The following is a 22,639-nucleotide window of genomic DNA, read 5'->3' as shown; positions in this document are numbered from 1 at the left end:
GATTACTAGGGTAAGCAAGAGGCAGGATACCTCTTACCAAACCTGTCTATCTCTATATTGAGTTTCTGACCCAAAAATACTCTCCATTCTGGCAGGGACCAAAGCCAGATGTTGCCACTCCAAAACATGTGAAATACATTGTACATTTTAATTCACACTGAACAAAAACAAAGGAAAATTGGAGGAGTGACTAAAAATAATTAGTCAAGTGTAAGTTTTAAGGAAGTTCTTAAATGATAACAATGAGAGAGATGGAGCAGTAGAGCATGAAAATCTCTTTGATAAGTTGCAGGCCTGGGACTTGATACAGAGATATGGGAGAGGTTGGTAATGAGGAAAATGCCATGAAATGCTTGAAGACTTTGATGAGAATTATAAATTGGATGTAGTGGTAGACAGGGAGCACATGAAGAATGGTGAGCAGCCATTGGTGCAGGTTAGGATACGGGCAGCAGAGGTGAAATCAGGGAGTGTGATTGAGAAGATATGGGTTCAGGAGCTTATCTCAGGGTCAAATAAGAAACCGAGTTTGCAAGAGGTCTGTTTAATGCAAAGAATGTAGGCATGGAGAGCAGATGGAATAATTGGTGAGGGAATGGAGTGTGTGGTGTGGGCAGGGACAATAGTGTCAATGTACTTTATGTTTAACTGATCATTTAAAATATTTTAGTTTCTGGAAGTAGTAGTTTCACAGAAAGCTACACTGTTCAGTTATGTATAATGTGTAAATTGCACACTGTGAAGTTACTTTAACAGTAGAATGTGATAACGTCAAAACTGAAGTTGTTCAATAGATTCCAAGCTAATTAAAGGAACTCACTGTAGTTTTCCTGGAACAACACAGCCAGTGAGGTACAACAGAACTATCCTACTAAAAACTAGGGGAGAAGAAGTTAGAAAGGGTGATGAACAAAATAAAAATATCAAATTTCTTTAGCCAAAAATTAATAATTCAATAAGAAACATTTGATTTTTGCTTAGTTAAACATTACAGATATCAAGAGAAGCAATTTAGATACTTCTGTGATAAATGAGCACAATTTCAGTAAATATTCATAGACTTTAAACCATTGTAGATAATTAAACAGTTAATAAAATGAGCTGAAAAATACTCAAAGTAATCTCCAGTAGGGTACACTGGAACTTTTCTCATCAAAAGGTTGCAGGTTAGAAAGTCACAGGAAAATGTCTGAGGGGGAGTTCATTTTTAAACAGCAAATTGACTCATCTTATCACAAAGTTATTTGAATCTTTACAGCTGGAGCCTCTTCCCCAAGACGTTCAGCTTCAGAAGCCAAACGCCAATGCTGTAGCTTCTCTGGAAAAAACAATTGAAATTCAAAGTAAGTTGTTTGAGTAATATATCTTTAATTACAGGATTGCCAGGAAGGTCTCTCTGTTTACTACTTTTCTAAGTCAGTGTGTCAGTTTGCTGATTGCACATGGGCTCATACTCAAAGAAGAAACAATATTATGTTTACATAAACAATTTGTAAAAACACAATGAGCAAAGAGCTTTAAGATTAGAAAATAACTAAGTATAACAATTTCCTCAGAAATCTTCCCTGGAACAAATAAGCTTCAACCAGGAGTTCTGTTCTTTCAGAATATAAATGCTTTTCTTTTCTATTCCAAAAGAGAAAAAAATGTTGGAAACACTCCAGAATAAGCTCAGATCTGTATTTTTATTGATAATACAAGTCCAGAAATTAAAATCTTCCATTCTTTCCTTATAAAATCCAGAATTCAATAGTGAAACAAAACTGGCAGTCTTTTCTACAGATGAATAACAAATAATCTCATGATGTTGGCAACAGAACAGTGTAGTGAGAATGAGTGGTCCATTAACTCTTGGCATGTTAAATTTATTTTACAGTTATGAGAACTGGAATATTTTCCACCACAGCCTCTTTCAACTCCTAATACATATCTTTTAAAATGATCAAAAATTATATAATATAAATGGGGTTGTAGAAAATGTCTTGCCAAGAATACATCCCAGTAAGTAAAACTGCAGTTCCTCCTCAAAATTGAAATAGTTTTACAATCTTGGCAAGCTAGAATTTATGTTATCAATTTTCCACTTATGTGCAAATTTCCATTAATCTTTTATAACAATAGTACATAAAATAATCAGTGCAGTTAATGGTTTTCCACTCTACCTCATTGATCATTGTTCTTTTCATCAAAATCTGCTGTTGCTATACGAATGGGGACATAACAGCAATCTCAGCAACAGGGCTGAAATGTTTCAGAAGACTCAAGACTTTGAGTACAACTCAAGTTGTACTCCATCCCTCTCTTCATTCTGCAAACAGCATTTCATTGTGTTACGCAGAACCACTGTCTTTGGAAGTCAAGATGGGTCTGCGCCAAGAGGAATTTTGCAATGAAAGCAAATTTGTTCAAAAATACAGGGCCATAACAAATGACAAGGAGTATGTTTAAGTGCCATGTTTCATACTAGAATGGTTTGATCCATTTATTTAAAATCATTACATAGAATAATTTTGTTTCGCTAGACATAACAGAAAAGAACCTATTCTATCTTATCTTGCAGAACCCCATTAAATTACTGCCAAGATCAGACTAAATGTAATTTGAAAAAAAAATATGTTTCTCATTCATTTTTAAATGTGTTCTGTGGTAATCAACTACATAATCTCTCATATTCCAGTCCTTGGTTAAGCCACTGCAAATTCATTTCTGTACAGCCGTATGAATCAAAATAAAATCGGATTCTTATTATTTGTTAACGAACTATTGTTGGGAACATTATATAAAGCAGTGGAGTAAAAGCTATTTGAGTTATACACGATTTGTGAAAGCAACTTTAGGTTAACAAAAGAATTGTTTAATTCAGCAAAATGTTGACTGTTTTTAAATTTCAAATATAAGATCATTTGATATATTGTTATTGTACTAAAGGAAAAAGTAAGATATTACAATTCTTGTAAATTTTATAATTTTCTGTTTAAAATGTCTTGCACAATTTTTTGTGCCCTTAAGGTAAGGAGTTTTAAATCTAGGCAATGGAACAATTTTTCATCTTAGACACTCACAGCTAGCATCCACAATTAATTGGATATGTACAGCAGCATCACCTGTAAACTAATGTCCCTACGATTCTATAAAATGTGTATAGCTTCAACCTCAGAAAAATGCCTACAGTAATCGCCCTTGCCACCTCTCTTCGAGACAGTAACATGGCAAATGTTATGTTACAGATGCATGTCACATAGGGACTGGTCTACGATTGTTCAAAATTATTAAGCATAGTATTCTCACAGCTAGCAAAGACAGAACACCTCAATCCCGTCAATATGAATCAGATTTGAATCTATAATATCAGGAGTAAGAGGACAATGTGGGTGCTCATTGCATCATTTGGTTTTGAACTGAATTCACTGAAGTCTTCTTATGTGGATCTGATCTCCAAAACATTAGCTGGGTAGATCTACTTCTTTCTGCAAGTCAAAAGAGACATCACACAATTAATGATCAGTGAACCCATGCCAAGCACCTTGAGCATCTTAGTGATACAATGTGTTAAAAAGCTTAATTCAACAGAATTTGAGTTACAACTCACTGGGACAGTCTGAATACTTTTGAAACGTGATAGGCTACTGACAAGTAGAATATGGGATGATACATGCACTGTAATTATGGTGAGCTTCTGATCTCAACTACAACATCAAGTTGAAGATATGAGATATTTTACTCTGAGTAACATCTTACACGTGATTATGCAGAGCGCTACTGAAGCACCAAAATAAGATTTTAAAATTTTCTCTCAACCTAACCTGTGGAATGGCTCCATTGTCTGTCTCTATTCCTGTTGATTTCCTATCTTAACAGCACACTTTTTGGCTGTGGATGGGGTTTTCTCTGGATTCTGGCAAGAGTGTCATTACTAAATACAAATCAGGTTCCCATGATGTAGATACACAATACAATTTTAACCCACACCTGACAGTGTCAGGAAGCCCATTTTGGTACCTTGGCAGGTTTTTAAAAATAAAAAAAAAAGCTTTCATGAATGGAACATCTCCTCCTCTCAGAAGAAGCCCATTGTGAGTCCCCAGGGACCTTGATTCTGGGGAAGACCTGCCACTGCCTATTAGGAATCCAGTTGGCAATCACTTCAATAGATCATCTGTAAATGTAGGTCTCTCACGATTGGAGAACAATCCCTGTTGCCTTTATCAAATGCTGCCCTATAAAGCTTGACCTACTTTAAAAATCTTTTAAGAAAATTACATTCTAATTCTTATCTATAGAGTGAGATGTAAATCAGTTTTACAGAGTTTTCATCATTTGACATTGAAACTATATTTACTTCCATTCACAGAGAAATATTGGAAATCAGTGCAACAGTATGCCTCAGAAGTTGACTGGTCTCTCAAAAATGCCCAAAACCTGGAGAGAAAAGAGACAGAAACAGTGTCTGCCATGGCATCACTTTCAGTGGACCCCAGACAGAGACATTCACAGAAAAGGAGCAGGTCAGCAACAACATAACAATTACATAGAAATCAGAGCAGAAATAAATAAAGTGTTGATGTTGCGAGCAGAGTAAGAGACCTAGATTTCACATATTTTGATCTGAGTGTATTTCAATGTTGGTATGATAATCTGGGAGAGAGATAAATGGGCTACATTTCAGACAAAATTCAATTTTAAAAATATGCTACTTTGAGGCTAGATTAAGTATATTATACAAGTATACAGACAATGGGAGCATTTGCTACTGGCATTCGAAGATTAAATACACACACTGTTTTAAATTTAGTTATTATTTAAGTTTACTTTAACCTCCATAAGACCATTAGACATAAGAGAAGTAGGCCATTCAGCCCATTGAGGTTGCTCCACCTTTCAATGAGTTTCTGCCTGATCTGATTATCCTCAACTCCACTCTTCTGTTTATTCCCCATTACTCTTGATTCTCTTACTGATTAAAAATCTATCTCAACCTTGAATATACTTAATGACCTAATCTCGACAGCCCACTCTAATGAAGAATACCACAGATTCATTACGCATCTCTATCTTTAAATGTGCGACCTTTATTCTGAGATTATTCTCTCTGGTCCTTGTCTCTTCCACGAAGGGAAACAACCCTTCCACACCTACCCTGGCAATCCCCTAAGGATCTTCTATGTTTCAACAAGGGCATCTCTCATTATTCCAGATCCCATTGAGTATGGGCCCAACCTACTCAACTTCTCCTCATAAGACAGTCTCTCCATACCTGGTATCAGCCTAGTGATCCTTCTCTGGACTGCCTTCAATGTCACTATACCTTTCTTTAGGTAAGGGGCTCAAAATTCTTCATGGTATTCCAGCTGTGGTCTGAAATCACAAAGTACCCACTCTGACTTTTATTTTAAGAATTGTTGCCAGCAAATTTCCTCTCAGCTGGTGGTATAGCTGCTTGGCTGGGTCTGTGACAGGTGGTGAGGGAACCAATAAGAGGGAAAAACATACTTGACCTCATCCTTACCAATCTGCCAGTTGCAGTTGCATCTGTCCGTGACAGTATCATTAAGAGTGACCATCGCGTAGTCCTTGTGGAGACGAAATCCTGCCTTCACATTGAGAATAACTTCCATCGTGTTGTGTGACACTGTCACCATGCTAAATGGGACAGACTTCGCACAGATCTAGCAACTCAAGACTGGGCATCCATGAAGCACTGTGGGCCATCAACAGCAGCAGAATTATACTCCAGCACAATCTGTAACCTCTTGGCCCGGCATAACCCCCACTCAACCATTACTACCAAGCCAGGGGACCAACCCTGGTTCAATGGAGAGTGCAGGAGGGCATACCAGGAGCAGCACCAGGCATACCTGAAGATGAGGTGTCAACCTGGTAATGCCACCAGACAGGACTACTTGCACACCAAGCAGCAAAAGCAGCAAGTGATAGACAGAGCTAAACGATTCCACAATCAACAGATCAGATCTAAGCTCTGCAGTCCTGCCACATCCAGTCATGAATGGTGGTGGACAATTAAACAACTCGCTGGAGGAGGAGACTCCACAAATATCCCCATCCTCAATGATGGAAGAGCCCAGAACATCAGTGCAAAAGCCAAGGCTGAAGCATTCGCAGCAATCTTCAGCCAGAAGTGCCGAATGGATGATCCACTTTGGCCTGCTCTAGTGATCCCCAGAATTACAGATACCAGTCTTCAGCCAATTTGATTCACTCCACATGATATCAAGAAATGGTTGGAGACACTGGATATTGCAAAGGCTACGGGCCCTGACAACATTCCGGCAATAGTACCGAAGACTTGTGCTCCAGAACTTGCCCCTCCCCAGGCCAAGTTCCAGTACAGTTACAACACTGGTAATCTACCCGACAATGTGGAAAATTGCCCATGTATGTCAGGTACACAAAAAGCAGGAGAAATCCAATCCGGCCAATTACCGCCCCATCAGTCTCCTCTCAATCATCAGCAAAGTGATGGAAGGTGTCATCAACAGTGCTATCAAGCAGCACCTGCTCAGCAATAACCTGCTCAGTGACGCCCAGTTTGGGTTCTACCAGAGCCACTGAGCTCCTGACCTTATTACAGCCTTGGTTCAAACACGGATAAAAGAGCTAAATTGCAAAGGTGAGGTGAAAGTGACAGCCCTTGACATCAAGGCTGCATTCGACCGAGTATGACATCAAGGAGCCCTAGCAAAACTGGAATCAATAGGTATCGGGGTCAAACGCCCGGTGTTTGGAGTCATACCTGAAACATAGGAAGATGGTTGTGGTTGTTGGAGGTTAGTCATCTCAGCTCCTGACATCTCTGCAGGAGTTCCTCAGGGTAGTGTCCTAGGCCCAACCACCTTCAGCTGCTTCATCAACGGCCTTCCCTCCATCATAAGGTCAGAAGTGGGGATGTTTGCGGATGATTGCACAATGTTCAGCACCATTCGTGACTCCTCAGATACTGAAGCAGTCCAAGTTCAAATGCAACAAGATCTGGACAATATCTAGGCTTGGGCTCACAAGTGGCAAGTGACATTCGCACCACACAAATGCCAGGTTATGACCATCACCAACAAGAGACAATCTAACCACTGTCCCTTGACATTCAATGGTGTTACCATCACTGAATCTCCCACTATCAACATCCTGGGTGTTGTCATTGACCAGAAACTCAATTGGACTCACCACATTAACACAGTGACTACAAGAGCAGGCCAGAAGCTGGGAATACTGCGGCAAGTAACTCATCTCCTGACTCCTCAAAGCTTATCCACCATCTACAAGGCACAAGTCAGGAGTGTGATGGAATACTCCCCACTTGCCTGGATGAGTGCAGCCCCAACAACACTCAAGAAGCTTGACACCATCCAGGACAACGCAGCCCACTTGATTGGCACTGCATCCACAAGCATTCACACCCTTCACCATCAACGCTCAGTAACAGCAGTGTGTACTATCTACAAGATGCACTGCAGAAATTCACCAAAGATCCTCAGACAGCACTTTACAAACCCATAACCACTTCCATCTGGAAGGACAAGGGCATCAGACATATGGGAACACCACCACCTCCAAGTTCCCCTCCAAGTCACCGACCATCCTGACTTGGAAATATATCACCATTCCTTCACTGTCGCTGGGTCAAAATCCTGGAATTCCCTCCGTAAGGGCATTATGGGTCAGCCCACAGCAGGAGGACTGCAGCAGTTCAAGAAGGCAGCTCACCACCACCTTCTCAAGGGCAACTAGGGATGGGCAAGAAATACTGGCCAGCCAGTGACGCCCACATCCTAAACAATGACACTAAATGACACTAAACAATGCTATTCACTGTATTTGTAATAAATACACATGACAATAAATAAGTAAAATTATGGTTTCCAGATCGATGATTACAGAATAGTTTTTTTTTTCTGGAAGGGTGATGTTTAGGGAAAATACCCATAGCTTGGAAGAAAACTTTCTTTAGTTTCAATTGGGCAGTTTTGCAGAAGTCTTAGCTGAAGCTAAATGTATAACACAGTTGCTTTTGACAAATAGAGATGGTTTAGAACTGTTAGGACATAAGTTATCTCAATGGAAGCAATTTAAAGTTGAAAGTTCCAGAGCAGATTTGTTTGTTTACAATCCTGAAGTAGTTATATAAAGCTGGAAAAGTGGTGTGAAGGCTCCAGGAAAGGGCTATTAGGTTCTTGAGATGTTAAATTGAAGCCAGATTTAAATTAAGCCTTATGGATATGAAAAAGAAGGGAACTGTTTCTGGTGTAAGTATTGTAAAACATTGCTTTGGTATTAATGGGATTTTATTTTACCAGGTATTTCCACATCTTAAAATTTATGTAAATATTTTGGTTTATTTTATGTTTTCATCGTTTTCTGTGTGTAATAAATGTCTGCTTTATTGTTAAAACCAAATCTGTAGCATTGTTCTTGTTTCAGTGAGAGACTGCCTTGTTCAAACCAAAACGGAAACAAAATATCATCAACAAGCCAGATTTTAGTCTGGGATCTGACTTGTGCAGTAATGAAATCAGCTCGGGTCATTGCAACACTGCTGCTATCACTTATTGTCAGCAGTACCCCTTCCTTTTTCTTTTTGTCTGTCCCTCCTAATAATCAAACATGCTTTAATACTTTCCAGTATTGGTCACCCTGCAACCATGGCACTGTATTGTAAATTAAATCACATTCTTTAACTTCTAATGGCACAATCAATTCACATATCTTGTTGCGAATGTTGTGTGCATTCAGCTAGAGAATTAATTCGACATTTTAATACAGTTCTGTAATTCAATCCTGAATGATTCTGGAATTTGTTTCCGTTACCATTCAGTTTAATTTATATCTTTTCAACTCCCATTACCAGCTTTGTCTTTTTATTTTATCTGAATTCTCTTTTGGTCCCCTCCTCCTGACAAGCTCGTTTAACTCTTGCAAAAGTGCTAGTAAATCTCCCCACAAGGAAAATATTCCCAGTCCTGCTAAAGATGTAACCTAACCTCATTGTGCAGGTTCCACCTGGTCCAGGTCTCAAAGCCCCAGAGATCTGAAGCCCCCTGTCCTGTATCATTTTTACAGATACTTAGTCATTTGTTCAATTTTCCTACTTCCAAATTCACGAGTATGTGGTACTGAGAACAATCCTATTATTACTACCTTAGAAGTCATGCTTTTCAGTCCCTTGCCTAATTCCCTAAATTCAACTTTCAGGATTTCATCCCTTTTTTGATTTACTTTATTAGTGCTCATGTGGACCATAATATCTGGCCCATCATCCTTGCTCAAAAGTGTCTTGAGCTGCTCTGTGACATCCTTGAACCTGGTGCCAGGATTGCATCATCCTTGAGTCATGTCCATGGCCACAGAAATGCCTGTCTGTTCCTCTAAATACTAAGTATCCTCCTACTATTTATTTCCCTTCCACTCTTCTTCTTCCTCATACTTGTTTGCCTACTGAACCATTGCCCTCACTAGTATACCAAATGGAAAACTGTTTAGTAAGTGAGAAAAACTCAAGAGACTTACAGTATCTCATTCCTGACCTTTTTGTACTGTTTAGCCATCACCCATTCCCTCTCTGCTGGCCTGATCTTTTTCTGTGGTGTGACTACTGTGTTAAATAGGCTATCTACATATTTCTCAGCTTTGTAGATGCACCCTACTGACTTCAGCTGTCCCTCAAGTTCAGAAACCCAGGGCTCAAGTTTTTGCAGCTGGAGACAGTTCCTGCACATGTGATCACCTAGGCCATATGAAGAGTCCATGACTCCTCAGGTGACAGAGGATGAGCATTCCATGAAATTGCCTTCTACAACCTGCATGAGTAATCAGGAAGGGAATGGACCTTGTTGCACAGTAGCAAAAGCAAAAGCTCTCATCTTTCCTGTATCCAGTTGGAGCAAAATTTAACTCATCCATGATTCGATGTCAGCAAAGCAGTCTAACATGTTTGAGTTAGCTCTGGGCTCAAGAGGAATGTAACACACAAAAGGAATCTGAACCTTTGCCTGAGGATGTCACCAAGTGGTAGCATTTCAATGAGAAAGGGAGGGCTGTGGTAGTTCAGTGGCTGTGTCCCTACCTCTGGGCCAGGAGGCCCAGGTTCAAGTCTCACCTGCTCCAGAGGCATGTCATAACATGTCTGAGCATGTTAAAAATATCAATAAATGAGAAAATTGGGTTAAGGAAACGTATTTAGTGATGAAGTTGAGGAGTGGTGATCACGGAAGTTTTAAAAGAAAGGTAAACACTTAAACATATGAAACCATAAAAAAATTCACTTCTTTGTGATTTTCGGCACGAGAAGAAAAGCTGAAGGTGGATGACATTAAAGAGATAATTTGAAGTCTATAAAAGAAATGAGAAAGCATGAAAAATGAGAGAAAATTGGAGCTAAAATAGCTGGGAGAGATTGGAGGAAGTCAGGCAAAAAGGAAAAGTAGTGACAGGCAGATACACGGATGGTCTTAGTCATGGGACCAAAGAAATCTATAAACAAAAACAGAAGTTGCTGGAAAAGCTCAGCAGGTCTGGCAGCATCTGTGAAGAAAAATGAGAGTTAACATTTCAGGTCTGGTGACTCCTTCCTCAGAACCAGGTCACTGGTTCCGAAACGTTAACTCTGATTTTTCTTCACAGATGCTGCCAGACCCGCTGAGTTTTTCCAGCAACTTCTGTTTTTGTTCCTGATTTACAGCATCCATAGTCCTCTCGGTTTTTAAAGAAATCCATGAACTGTTGGTGTTAAGTATTAGAGTTGAGGCAAATAGTATGGTGGAGAGGAGTGGTGGGAAAGGAAGTTGCAGAAGTGATTCATTACGAGTAACGGAGTCTTGCATTGACCTTGCATTCAAGGTTAAACCTAAACTACTAGGAGGCTAAAGAAGATCAAGGCATGGTATGGCTTGACATGGTTAATTCAAATCTGATAGTGAATGACTAGTCTTGTCTAGTTGTGCTTAAGTTTAGAACCATCAGACTTAAGACAGTGACGATGAGAACAACAGATTGGAATTGGTGTGTGATTTCATCAGAAATAGAATGTCAAAGCACAAGAAGGGATCAGTGCAACAATAATGTAGTGAGGGATAAATGCTCAAAGAAGACATTAGGAGTTTGAAGGGTCAAGATTTTGTGGCAGTTTGAGGGGTTGGGGAGCGGCGTTACTAAAAGATCAGAAACTGAACTGGACTCCTTCTACTGCCATTACATCATGGTAGTTATATTTAACATCTACAAGATGCACTGCAATAACTCACCAAGGTTCCTTCAATAGCACATTCCAATATAACCTCTACCACCCAGGAAAAGCAGGGCAGCAGATGCATGCATATACCACCACCTGCGACTTTCCTTAAAAGTCACACATCATCCTGATTTGGAACTATATTGTCATTCCTGAAATGTTACTAGGCCAAAATTCTAGAACATCCATCCAAATAAATATGTGGGTGTACTTATGGCTTTGAATTGCACTGGTACAAGAAGGTTGCTTGACTTTGCAATCTCAAGGGCCATTAGGAATAAACAATAAATGCCGGTTTGGCCAATGATATCTGTATAACATGAACAATTAAGAAAAAAAGAGCCATCTCCAAAATCTGCTCCACTGGACCAGGGATTGAACCCTGTGCAGTTGGTACCAATCCTATCCACACTGGTCATTTAGCTGAGACAACTGCCACCTGAAGGAGTCCAGGTTGCTGTGCTAGCATAATCTTTTACATGCATGTTGGAGTCCAGAGCTATGAATAGTGATGATCAATGCATTAATTTCTTGCTATTATGTGACTAACCAGGAATCACACTCTCACTGCCTATCACTGGCAAATGCTTGGAAAATTTACAAGTTGATTCTTCCCTGTTTACCCATGTTATGAACACACGTTCTTGGGCTGTCAAAACCTGGAATGGAACTTCAACTTGGATCTTCTGGCCGAGAGGGGCACTCCCCATTGTATCACATGACCTGTTATCACCAGCCTAACAGGGCCTAATGTAATGCAAAGTAGACCAAGAATGAAAACCGAAAGAACTGCAGATGATGTAAATCAGAAGCAAAAACAGAAATTGCCGGAAAAGCTCAGCAGGTCTGGCAGCACCTGTGAAGAGAAATCAGAGTTAACGGTTCGGGTCGAGTGACCCTTCCATTTAGAGTTCTGAGAAAGGGTCTCCCGACCCGAAATGTTAATTCTGATTTCTCTCTACAGATGCTGCCAGACCAAGCGTGAAACCTGACACTACTTTAGTTTGTGTGGCCCAGTACCATGCCCCAAAAATAATGTACAAACTGAGCAAGCAGGAGGCAGCGGTGACAACCGCTGTGCAATTACATAAAATTGTAAATTGTGTTTATATATGTAAATTAAAATATAAGATACCGAGGGATCTTGACAGGATAGAACTAGGGGTTGCCTATTTAAAACAAAGCTGGGTTGACTTTGTTTTCTCGCAGAAGATTGTGATTCCAGAATTCCTTTCATGAAAATATGATGGAAGGAGAGTCCATTAATATTTATAAGGCAAAGGTAGATAGATTTTTCATTATTAGGGTATAGGCAGGAATGTGGATATGAGTTTGTAATCAGCTCAGCCATGATCTTTTCGAATGGCCTACTCCTAATTTGTATGCAAGGAATTAATTTTCAATTAAGAATGATCACATATTATCAGAATACTTTACAAATCTAGCATTATTTTTAGCAAGCTAAGAAAGTTTTATAAAAAGGAGAAATAAAAATTATTACAATCCCAGAGAGGCCATAAGATTTTAAATTTGTTGAAATTTCCACCAGCTAATAGAAATATGCAAAAGAGACATTTTCACATTTTAAGCATTTACAGTACCAAGCAAACTAAAACCAATAAGTATCTTGACAGGCAACTAATACGCCAAACTCAAGAGAAAGTACTTACATGTTATCTAATTAACACATTTGAGACACATCATCTAACATCATACTGCACTTCTGGCAGATGTTTAGAAGTAATGATTTAAGTCCCAAATTAATCCCAGCTTTCCAATAGGGTCACTTCTCCTTATTTCATGAGAACTAAGCTTCCATTCAGCCTGAATATTCCAAAACCAAATTTTACCAGCAAGCCCCTACCTCGGTGAGTCCTAGTTCATTAAATCTTCTAAAGTTCTAGTTATAAGTCATTCTGCCAAATGACGATGACAGTCCGCTCAGGGGAAATCTCTTTCATCTGTAGGGCTTCAAGGGTATTCCATGTAGATCTCAGCCTGATGGAATTGTGGTTCGTGCAGACTTCTCCATAAGAAATGGGCGGAATGGCCCAGTCCTACAAAATAGAGCATTCCATGATGATGTGGTTAGTCGCACAGTTTAAAGGAAGACTGTGGCACAGTAGGAATGTCACTGAATTGGTAGTTTAACATTCAGACATTGGGGACAAGAGTTCAAATCTTAGCTCCATGGTTAGAGAGATTTCAATCCAATGAATAAAATAAATTAATTTAATTTAAGAAAATCATCTGAAATTTAAAGCCAGTCTCAGTATTAATAACTATGAAATTATCATTCATTGACATAAAAACTGATCTTGATTAATATTGTCCGCTGGGGAAGAATGTCTATCATCCTTTACTGGACTGCACTAGATGTGACTCCAGATCCACCACAATGTCATTAATGCTTAACTATTTACAAGGGATGGCAACAATCCATCTAAGACAGAGATAATGAGAATATGCTTTCTCTGTCATAGGATTGTTAGTCTGTGGAATTCTTGTCTCCAGACAGCAGTGTGGAGACAGTCTCATTACATAGATTCTTTATTGAAAAGGGAGTCAAAGCGTAAATAGAAAAGTAGATTTGAGGCCAAATTCAGATTAGCTATGATCTTATTGCATGGCAGAACAGGTTTGATTAGCCAAAAGGCCTACCCTTGCTCCTTGTTTGTATGCTCATAAACCATCACTTCTGCTGTGGTCAAAGGCTATCAGGAGGCATGGTGGTCCTTAATTGGCCACTTAATTAGTTTAATTTGCTGCTCCCCTCCCAATACTGTCCATTGCCATTTCACAAGGCCTACCAGCTCCCCACTACATTTTCATGGGGTGTGGATCAGACTTGTACACATACAGCAAAGCCAGGAGCACATCACTTCTGTGTGCCCAGTGTTGGTTTCAAGATGTCTATCTGCGCCACCCAGTGCTTAGTTGCTTTCTGAACTATATCCCCAACACCACAGGTGGTCTGATGCAACAAACTCTGAACAGGCCCAGATAGACGAAACAACCTGACCACCCTAATATCAAATTTGAAAAGAGCATAAAGGCTGGTTCCTATGGTATCTACATTCAAGGTCACCTTGACCTTGCTGGTCACAATCAAGAATAAGGTACTTGTTATATTCCTAATGATGCTATTAATGGATAAGTCAGATCCATGACTGAAATCTGGCTTGATAGATCATATTTTCTTTCAATTTAATATGGTGATCATCAACTGAAACATAAGCACGCAATGCTGCCGATTTGTTTTTAACACTAAAACAGAAGTTTATTACACAATAAGAAGTGAAGATAAAAAAGAACAAACCAAGCTATTTATATATAACATAATGTAAAAGATTTGGATGTACACAACAGAACAAATTCCCATCACCATTATTTGATAGCACTCAAATACCAGAGTTCCCTTCTTTGTCAGATCTCTGGGTAATTCTTTCAATTCGTGGTCATAAAAACTTGAGAGCCTCTTCTTTGATTCACACAACAGAACTTAAGTTTTTTAGATTCAAATAATTCAAGTTTCTACCCAAGTACCACTGGTCTGGAATTTTCAAACTAAAACCCTTACGCCAATCAATTTCCTAAATGTTTGCAACTCACTCTTTTATCTAAGAGAAGTTGTTCTTACATCTGACATCTGACAGGGCCTCTGTGAAGTGCCCCCAAAAGCTTTCCAATCCATGGGTTGGAAAAATCAATCCTTGCTTCTTCTGATGCAAAATCAAACTAATATTAATCTGTACAATCATAAAACTCTCACAATACAAGCAAATTCACGTGATTACTGCAAGTAATCCACAGTCACCTGCTGTCTGGCATATATTGGTTTAAAATCATGGCTCCAGAAGGAATGATAAGTTAACTATGAAGCCATTTCACACACATAGATGAAACACATACCACTCGTTCAAAATTCACACCCTAAAATAAATGATATGAATATATCTATAAATCACACACCTCAAATCACACATTGGCTTCCGTCCTGTTTGCAACCATCTCAATGTATTTGGCTAGGAACATGAGAATATTCACGACAGGAATATTACAATGCAGTTTTATTGTATTGACAACTAAATAGTAACTCTACAGTGAGGATCAACAGTTATACCTCATTTTTTTTCATCTTGAATGTTTCCAGAGATTTTAGGCATTCTCAGGTATCTTCAAATTAGCTATTGTTAGGGCAACCTGCAGGTAAAAGATATCCACAGTTTGAAAACCACTGTATTCAAACAGGATCCCCTTCATTAAAAAAAGGTTCAGCCACTGAGATGCCTCCTGCTGATTTTCTCACTGCATCCTGAGGTGGCATCCTTGCCTTGAATTCGGATGTGGTTTGTGGGTCTTTTCAGCAAGCCTGAAGATCCACAATTCAAAGTGAAGCTTGCGCGTCATTAGGATATTAGGCCAAATCCACCATTGTGATCTCGACAAACAACTAAAAAAAAACAACAAAACTTCCTCCAGCAGTCCTAAGCCTCACAGATGCCAGTCACCAGCCAAATCAATTCAGTCCATTAGATGTCAAGAAACAGCTGGAGGCACTGGATGCTGCCAAAGCTATGGGTTCTGACAACATTCCAGCAATAGTACTGAAGACTTGCATTCCAGAACTAGCTGCATCCTTTGTCAAACTGTCCCAGTACAGCTACAACACTAGCATCTACTCGACGATGCAGAAAATTGCTCATCATTCCACTCCTGATAATTAGCAAAGAGATCGAAGGGATCATGAACAGTGCTATCAACCAGCACTTCTTTCACAATAACCACTTCACTGATGCTCAGTTTGGGCTCCACCAGGGCCACTCAGCTCCTGATTTCATTATAACCTTGTTCAAAAATGCTCAGTTTATGAAGTTCCAACAGCACTCAAGAAACTAAGCACCACCCAGGACAAAACAGCCCATTTGATTTGTACCACATCAACAAACATTCGCTCTATCTACCGCTGCCTCTCAATAACAGCAGTGAGCTCCATCTACAAGACACACTGCAGAAATTCATCAAGGCTGCTTAGACAGTAGCTTCCAAACCCACAAACACTTCCATTTGAAGGGTAAGGACAGCAGATACATGTTAAAACAACCACCTGCAAACTCCGTCCCAAGCCTCGCTTATCCTATCTTGGAAATATATCACCATTCCTTCAATATTATTGGGGCAAAATCCTGGAATTCCCTCCCTGAAAGCATTGTTTGTGCCTACCTACATCAGACAGACTGCAGCAGTTCAAGAAGGCAGCTCAAGAACACCCAGTAATGAGTAATAGACATACTATGAGTGCATAAAAAGAAACTTGCAACTCAGATCATAAGTGCCAAATTTGATCTCAGCCAAGAAGGCCTAAAACTGCACCTGATATTTATTGCAATTGAATGTCAGTTTCAATTTTAATTTCAGTTTATTAAAACATACTTTCACATGATATGAAGGTAATAATGAGATTCAAATTAATCGTGGCTCCAAGTTGTTTCAAAAACCCCGTGTCATTTAATCACTTCACAGTCCTTTACGTTATAACCATTACTAGTACATTAATGCTTTTAAACTTTTGGATTATTCAGAATTCAGGAATATTTCTTCAGGTGCACTTTAATTTTCTGAGGTTACTGTTATTGCAGTATATTTGGAGACAGTTCTTGACTGTTAGCTTTTCCCCTTTAAAGTTGCTTCAGGAAAAGATACTTTATTTATAAGTGACTGGATAGGACAAATAAACATCATGTATAATTCAGATTCAACTGTGACCCCACATAGAGGTTGTAAATGTCCATGTATACTGTTCTGATTGTGTATTTATTTTTCTAGAACTCCTGATGAACCAATGGAAGAAGAGCCAGCTTTGTGAAGTGCCAAGTTCATCCAGCTATTTCCTTAACATGACATCATTGTCGGTCCCTTAAGACTCTCCCAGACATGTCGTGTCTGCTGTTTGGGTAGTATAAATCAGCTAGATCTTTCAGACAGTTCAGCCTGCAAATAGTGACAATTTCTCTTGATCTTGGAATACTTAAAAACATACATCTATAAAGTTATTTTTTCAAATAAAGAATGTCTTACAGGTCAGGAATATTTTCACAAATTTCTTTCTTTTGACTTCACCGCTGGCTGTTTTCTTTGGAGGCCAAAGTACCCGTAGATTTCCACTGATGTACTGAAATCATTCTGTTTATTCTTGAAGGATGGATGTTTTAAAAGCAATGAAACCTTCTGGACTAAGGTTAGGCTAATAATGTTGTACCTTTCGAAAAAGAAAGTAAAGCATCTAAACACTTTCATAAAAATGCCTTACATATGCTGATATAAAAGAAAAGATTTTATTTTGTGCGCCTTCAGAAGCAACAAAAATATACATTTAGAATGTCAAGAATAATAATGATAGAAAAATACTTTGAAATATTTATTTGTCTAACTACAGCAGCCTTGATAGCGGCATTCATTTTATTACCAAGTTCATCATTTTTTTTAAATTTCTGAGCTTTAAATAGGTTCTGACCATTGTATTAAAGAAGTGAACATCTGCTGTTTTCCTTGATTTATAAATTGAACAAAATCTTCATTTCCAATGAATATCTCTTGTACTTACTAATATGTTTTGACTTATGATAAACCTTAATCAAAGACTTGAAGGAGAAATGCAAAGCTGATTTTATTCAAATGACAGTATTTTCTCTTTTTTGTAAGACCATACTTTTCTCCATGCATATGGGTATGTTTTAAGATCAGACCTTTTCCTTTTTTAAAATATTTTTACGAACCATTTGTGTTATGGCAAATTATGTTGGTTGCTGAATGTCTAGATGTTTCGCTTCTGAGAAACACAAGAAATAATTCTCCTTATTTTTAACTTCCTTTTTTTATTTTATAACTCACCTGTATGCTCATCAAGAAAAGCCCATTAATAAAACATATGCAAATATAGGCTCATTCAAGACTCAAAATTTAACACATCTGAGAGTCAGTAAGGAAAATGACCCAGTTGAACAAGTTCATAAAAAACAAAAGAACTGCAGATGCTGTAAATCAGGAGCAAAAACAAAGTTGCTGGAAAAGCTCAGCAGGTCTGGCAGCATCTGTGAAGGACAAAACAGAGTTAACGTTTTGGATCCAGTGACCCTTCCTCATGATCTGTTTCTGATGGCTTTTGAATTTTAGTATCAAGGGGGCACTGTTGCATGCTTGGAATAATGAAAAAAAAGTGTTTTACTGAAGTTGGCTGGATTGAGATCTAAAATCACACCTTTGCCATGTTATGTTATAAATTGACTATATTGCTGTTTTACGAGGAATGATGGAGGACCTGGTCATAAAGCCTTGTTAAGATGGCTATGAATTCAGCTTTATTATAATTTTCATTTTTGATAATGAGATCTATTTTAATATTTGCATGTTGTGGTATGGGTAAATTGTTGTTTTGTATGGAAAAATTGAGGAATACTCCATGTCTATTGATAAGAAGAGGCACCTGGCCAAGCAGCGATTTGTACAGGTTCAAGTGAAATGAATTAAATAAGACGATGAAAGGAGTAGATGGGCTCAATATACACTCATCCTTGGTGATCACTGTTTGAGACCAGCCCGTATTATTGAGGTGAAGTTTTTGTTATTTCCTGTGCTGCCTTAAGTGAATTTGTCAATATCACACTGTTCCTAATAGGGCCCCACAGCGTTAAGCAAGCCAAAAACAAATGGCAGTTAATTGGCAACGCTACTCAAAAGCGACAAGCAATCTCACATTAATACAGTGACGATCGCTTTCCTGAGAATAGTGTTAAGGTTCATTGATACAACAAAGAAAATTACTTTGTATCTGACTTCAGAATATGTGCTGCTGAACTCGGTGCCATAAGTGAAAAATTCCCTACTCCCCACTCACCAACTCTGATGAACAAAATGATTCACTGCAAAAATACAAACTAATCTGAAGAGTAAGCTAAATTAACACATTAGTTGAGAATTTAGGGCGGCACGGTGGCTTAGTGGTTAGCACTGCTGCCTCACAGCGCCAGTGACCCGGGTTTGATTCCAGCCTCGGTTGGTTGCCTGTGTGGAGTTTCTCCCTGTGTTTGCGTGGGTTTCCTCCAGGTGCTCCAGTTTCCTCCCACAGTCCAAAAATGTGCAGGTTAGGTGGATAGTCCATGCTAAATTTCCCATTGTATCTAGGGATGTGCAAGCTCTGTAGATTAGCCATGGGAAATGCAGGGTTATAGGGATATTGTAGGAGGCTGGGTCTGGGTGGAATAGTCTTCGGAGGGTCTGTATGGACTCGATGAGCCTGTTTCTGCACTGTAGAGATTCTATGATTCTAATTCTCATAGCGGGAAAAAACTGATCCTTGTGAATACAGCTCTTGTCATCTGCTCACCAAGTAAACCTCATGCTGCGATTGGCCGTAGAAAACAATGCTACATAATAGCAAATGAGCGAATCATCCATCACTGTACATTCTGAAAACTAGTGAAAGGTCTTATGTCCACCACCTTTGACCTCTCCCCAGTCTACTTCCCATCACCCTGGAAGGGAGCAATATCTCAAAACATTGAACAAGTGAAGCTGCCTCTCTCAAGCTGCTATTATGCAATAAACCCATGAGTATTTTTGTTTCCCACTAACAGGATGTGGTCATCGATACAAAAAGCTGTTTTGCCTATCTCAGATGAGTGATATTATACATGAGTTTCAATGCCAGTGGGATGCCAGGCTGTACATCCCAACAACGAGTGGACCATATCAAACAATGTGTCTCATTGACCATTCACAGCTGGCACCATACCGATCATGCTTGACCAGAATAGTATATCCACCATTAGATACAATTCCGCTATTGGAAATTATTTATTGAATAATCTATATTGTACTAAAAGTTACACCAAAAACCAACTAAAGGTCATCAGTCAGGCTTGCAGTGTGCTCTACTTTCACATGCTGGAAGCTACATATGTAAATATACAGGAACCTATTATGTTTGCAAAATGAATTTGTACACACAATTGCATCATTTTCACAAAAAAAATGGTCATGGTGCTATCCAAACTCGGCTGTATTCGCCATGGCCCAATACCCTGACCAATCAGAATCTACTTTACCTATCTGAGAACACACTGAGCTGTCTATGCCAAAGATGGCCCTACCAATTGGGACCGTCTTCTCACATTGAATCCATTTTTTTTCAATTCTGATTCTGTGCCCTGGTACAGATGAGGGCAAGAGGAAAAGTTTTGACTTATCTCCTTTCAGCAAGCTGTTATTAAAGAAGCTATAGCAGGACCTTCCCTCCATCATAAGATCAGAAGTGGGGATATACACCAATGATTACACAATGTTCAGCACCATTCACGACTCCTCAGACACTGAAGCAGGCCTTGTTCAAATGCAACCATGTCCAGGTTTGTGCTGACCAGTGGCAAGTAACATTTGCACTGCAGAAACACCAAGCAATAACCATCTCCAATAAGAGACAATCTAACCACCATCCCTTGACATTCAATGTCATTACATCACTGAATCCACCACTATCAACATCTTGGGGATTACCATTGACCAGAAACTCAACTGGACTCACCACCTAAACATGGTGGCTACAAGAGTAGGTCAGAAGCTAGCAATACTGTGGCGAGTAACTCACGTCCTGACTCCTCAAAGCCTGTCCACCATCTACAAGGCACATGTCAGGATGGTGATGGAATTCTCCCCACTTGCCTGGAAAGGTGCAGCCCCAACAACACTTAAGAAGCTTGACACCATCCAGGACAAAGTAACCACTTGATTTTCACTGCATCCACAAACATTCACTCCCTCCACCACTGATACTCAGCAACAGCAGTGTGCCCCACTTACAAGACGCACTGTGGAAATTCATCAAGGCTGCTTAGACAGCACTTTCCAAACCCACAAACAATTCTACCTAGAAGGACAAGGACAACAAACAAAGACAAGTATGAGAATTCCTTGAGGCCTGGTTTTCAATCACTGGTGCAATAAACAAAAATTGACCCCATCTACATATAACTATGGTGCAAAAGTGGAAGCAGAACTACCCACCATGACAGACCGGACCATATAATTTTGGACCAGGACAGAACAACAGTGCTTTAACAGAGACTATACAGCACTGAATATGTCACCTAGAATGGAGACGAAAAGTTTGCACAAAAACCAATCAGCTCGGCATGCCAACCAACAACTCCAGAAGGACAAGGGCAGCAAATATATGGGGACACCACCATCTGCAAACTTCCCTCCAAGTCCTCATATAGAATCATAGAATGCCTGCAGTGTGGAAGCAGGCCATTCGGCCTATTGGGTCCACACCAACCCTCCGAAAAGCAGCCCACCTACACTATCCCTGCATTCCCCATGGCTAATCCACCTAGCGTGCACATCCCTGGGCAGTATGGGCAATTTAGCATGACTAATCCATCTAACCTGCACATCTTTGGACTGTGGGAGGAAACCAGAGCACCCGGAGGAAACCCCATGCAGACACGGGGAGAATGCAAACACCACACAGAAAGTCGCTCAAAGGTGGAATCAAACCTGGTTCCTTGGGGCAGTGAGGCAGCAGTGCTAACCACTGAGCCACCAATCTACCCTCACCATATTTCTTGGAAATATATCATCATTCCTTCATTGTCAGTGGGTTAAAATCTTGGAATTCCCTCCCTAACAGTACATGGACAGCAACAGTTCAAGAAGGCAGCTCACCACTACCTTCTCAAAGGCAACTCAGGTTGGGCAATAAAAACCGGCCGGCCAGCGATGCCTATGTCTCATGAGTGAATGAACAAAGGGAGATTACATAAGTTCAAGGTAACAGCCATAGTCAACATGGTTTAGTGAAAAGGTATTCATGTTTGACAAATGTATTATAGTTCATTAGGAGGTAAATTCAGTTGTGAAAAGGGGGAAACAGTGGATGCACTGTACCTAAATTTCCAGAAGGCATTTGATAAAGTGTCAAAGTAAAGGTTGATATGGAAAAGAAAAGACCATGGAAAGAAGATTAGCTGGTTAATAGAAAGCAGACAGTAGCCATAAACAGGTCATTTTCAGATTGGCAAGATGTCACAAATGGTATACCACAGAAATCAGTGCTGGCATGCCAAATGTTTGCAATCTATATGAACGATGTAGATGAAGGGACAGGAGCTGTAGTTACCAAATTTGCTGATGGCATAAAGATAGGTATGTAACTAAATTGTGAAGTGGAATAATAAGGCTACAAACATAAACAGATATGTTAAGTGAGTGGGCAAAGATGTGGCAAATGGAATATGAAGTGGTAAAAGGTGAAATTAACCATTTTTGCAGGAAGAATAAAAAGAATATTCTCTAAATAGTGAGACAATGCAGAATGCTGATGTGCAGAGGGATCTGGGTGTT

At 39.5% G+C, this 22,639-nt stretch overlaps 1 protein-coding gene across 1 annotated transcript in view; it reads left to right on the top strand.

Annotated features, from left to right (window-relative positions):
• Window positions 1-17,685, top strand: part of LOC109931812 (histone deacetylase 9-like) — a 948,406-nt gene extending 930,721 nt beyond the window's left edge. Inside the window, exons 25-27 of the mRNA XM_048608478.1 lie at window positions 1,259-1,343; window positions 4,352-4,505; window positions 17,066-17,685. Of these exons, the coding sequence (XP_048464435.1) occupies window positions 1,259-1,343; window positions 4,352-4,505; window positions 17,066-17,105 (279 nt within the window). The 3' untranslated portion in view covers window positions 17,106-17,685. The remainder of the gene's footprint in view (window positions 1-1,258; window positions 1,344-4,351; window positions 4,506-17,065) is intronic.
• Window positions 17,686-22,639: the final 4,954 nt, after the last annotated feature.

This window comes from Rhincodon typus, chromosome 2 (assembly GCF_021869965.1).
Source record: "Rhincodon typus isolate 14 chromosome 2, sRhiTyp1.1, whole genome shotgun sequence".
NCBI classification, from domain to species: Eukaryota; Metazoa; Chordata; class Chondrichthyes; order Orectolobiformes; family Rhincodontidae; genus Rhincodon; species Rhincodon typus.
Note: the sequence above shows the minus strand (reverse complement) of the source record. Positions and strands in the feature narration are given on the sequence as shown.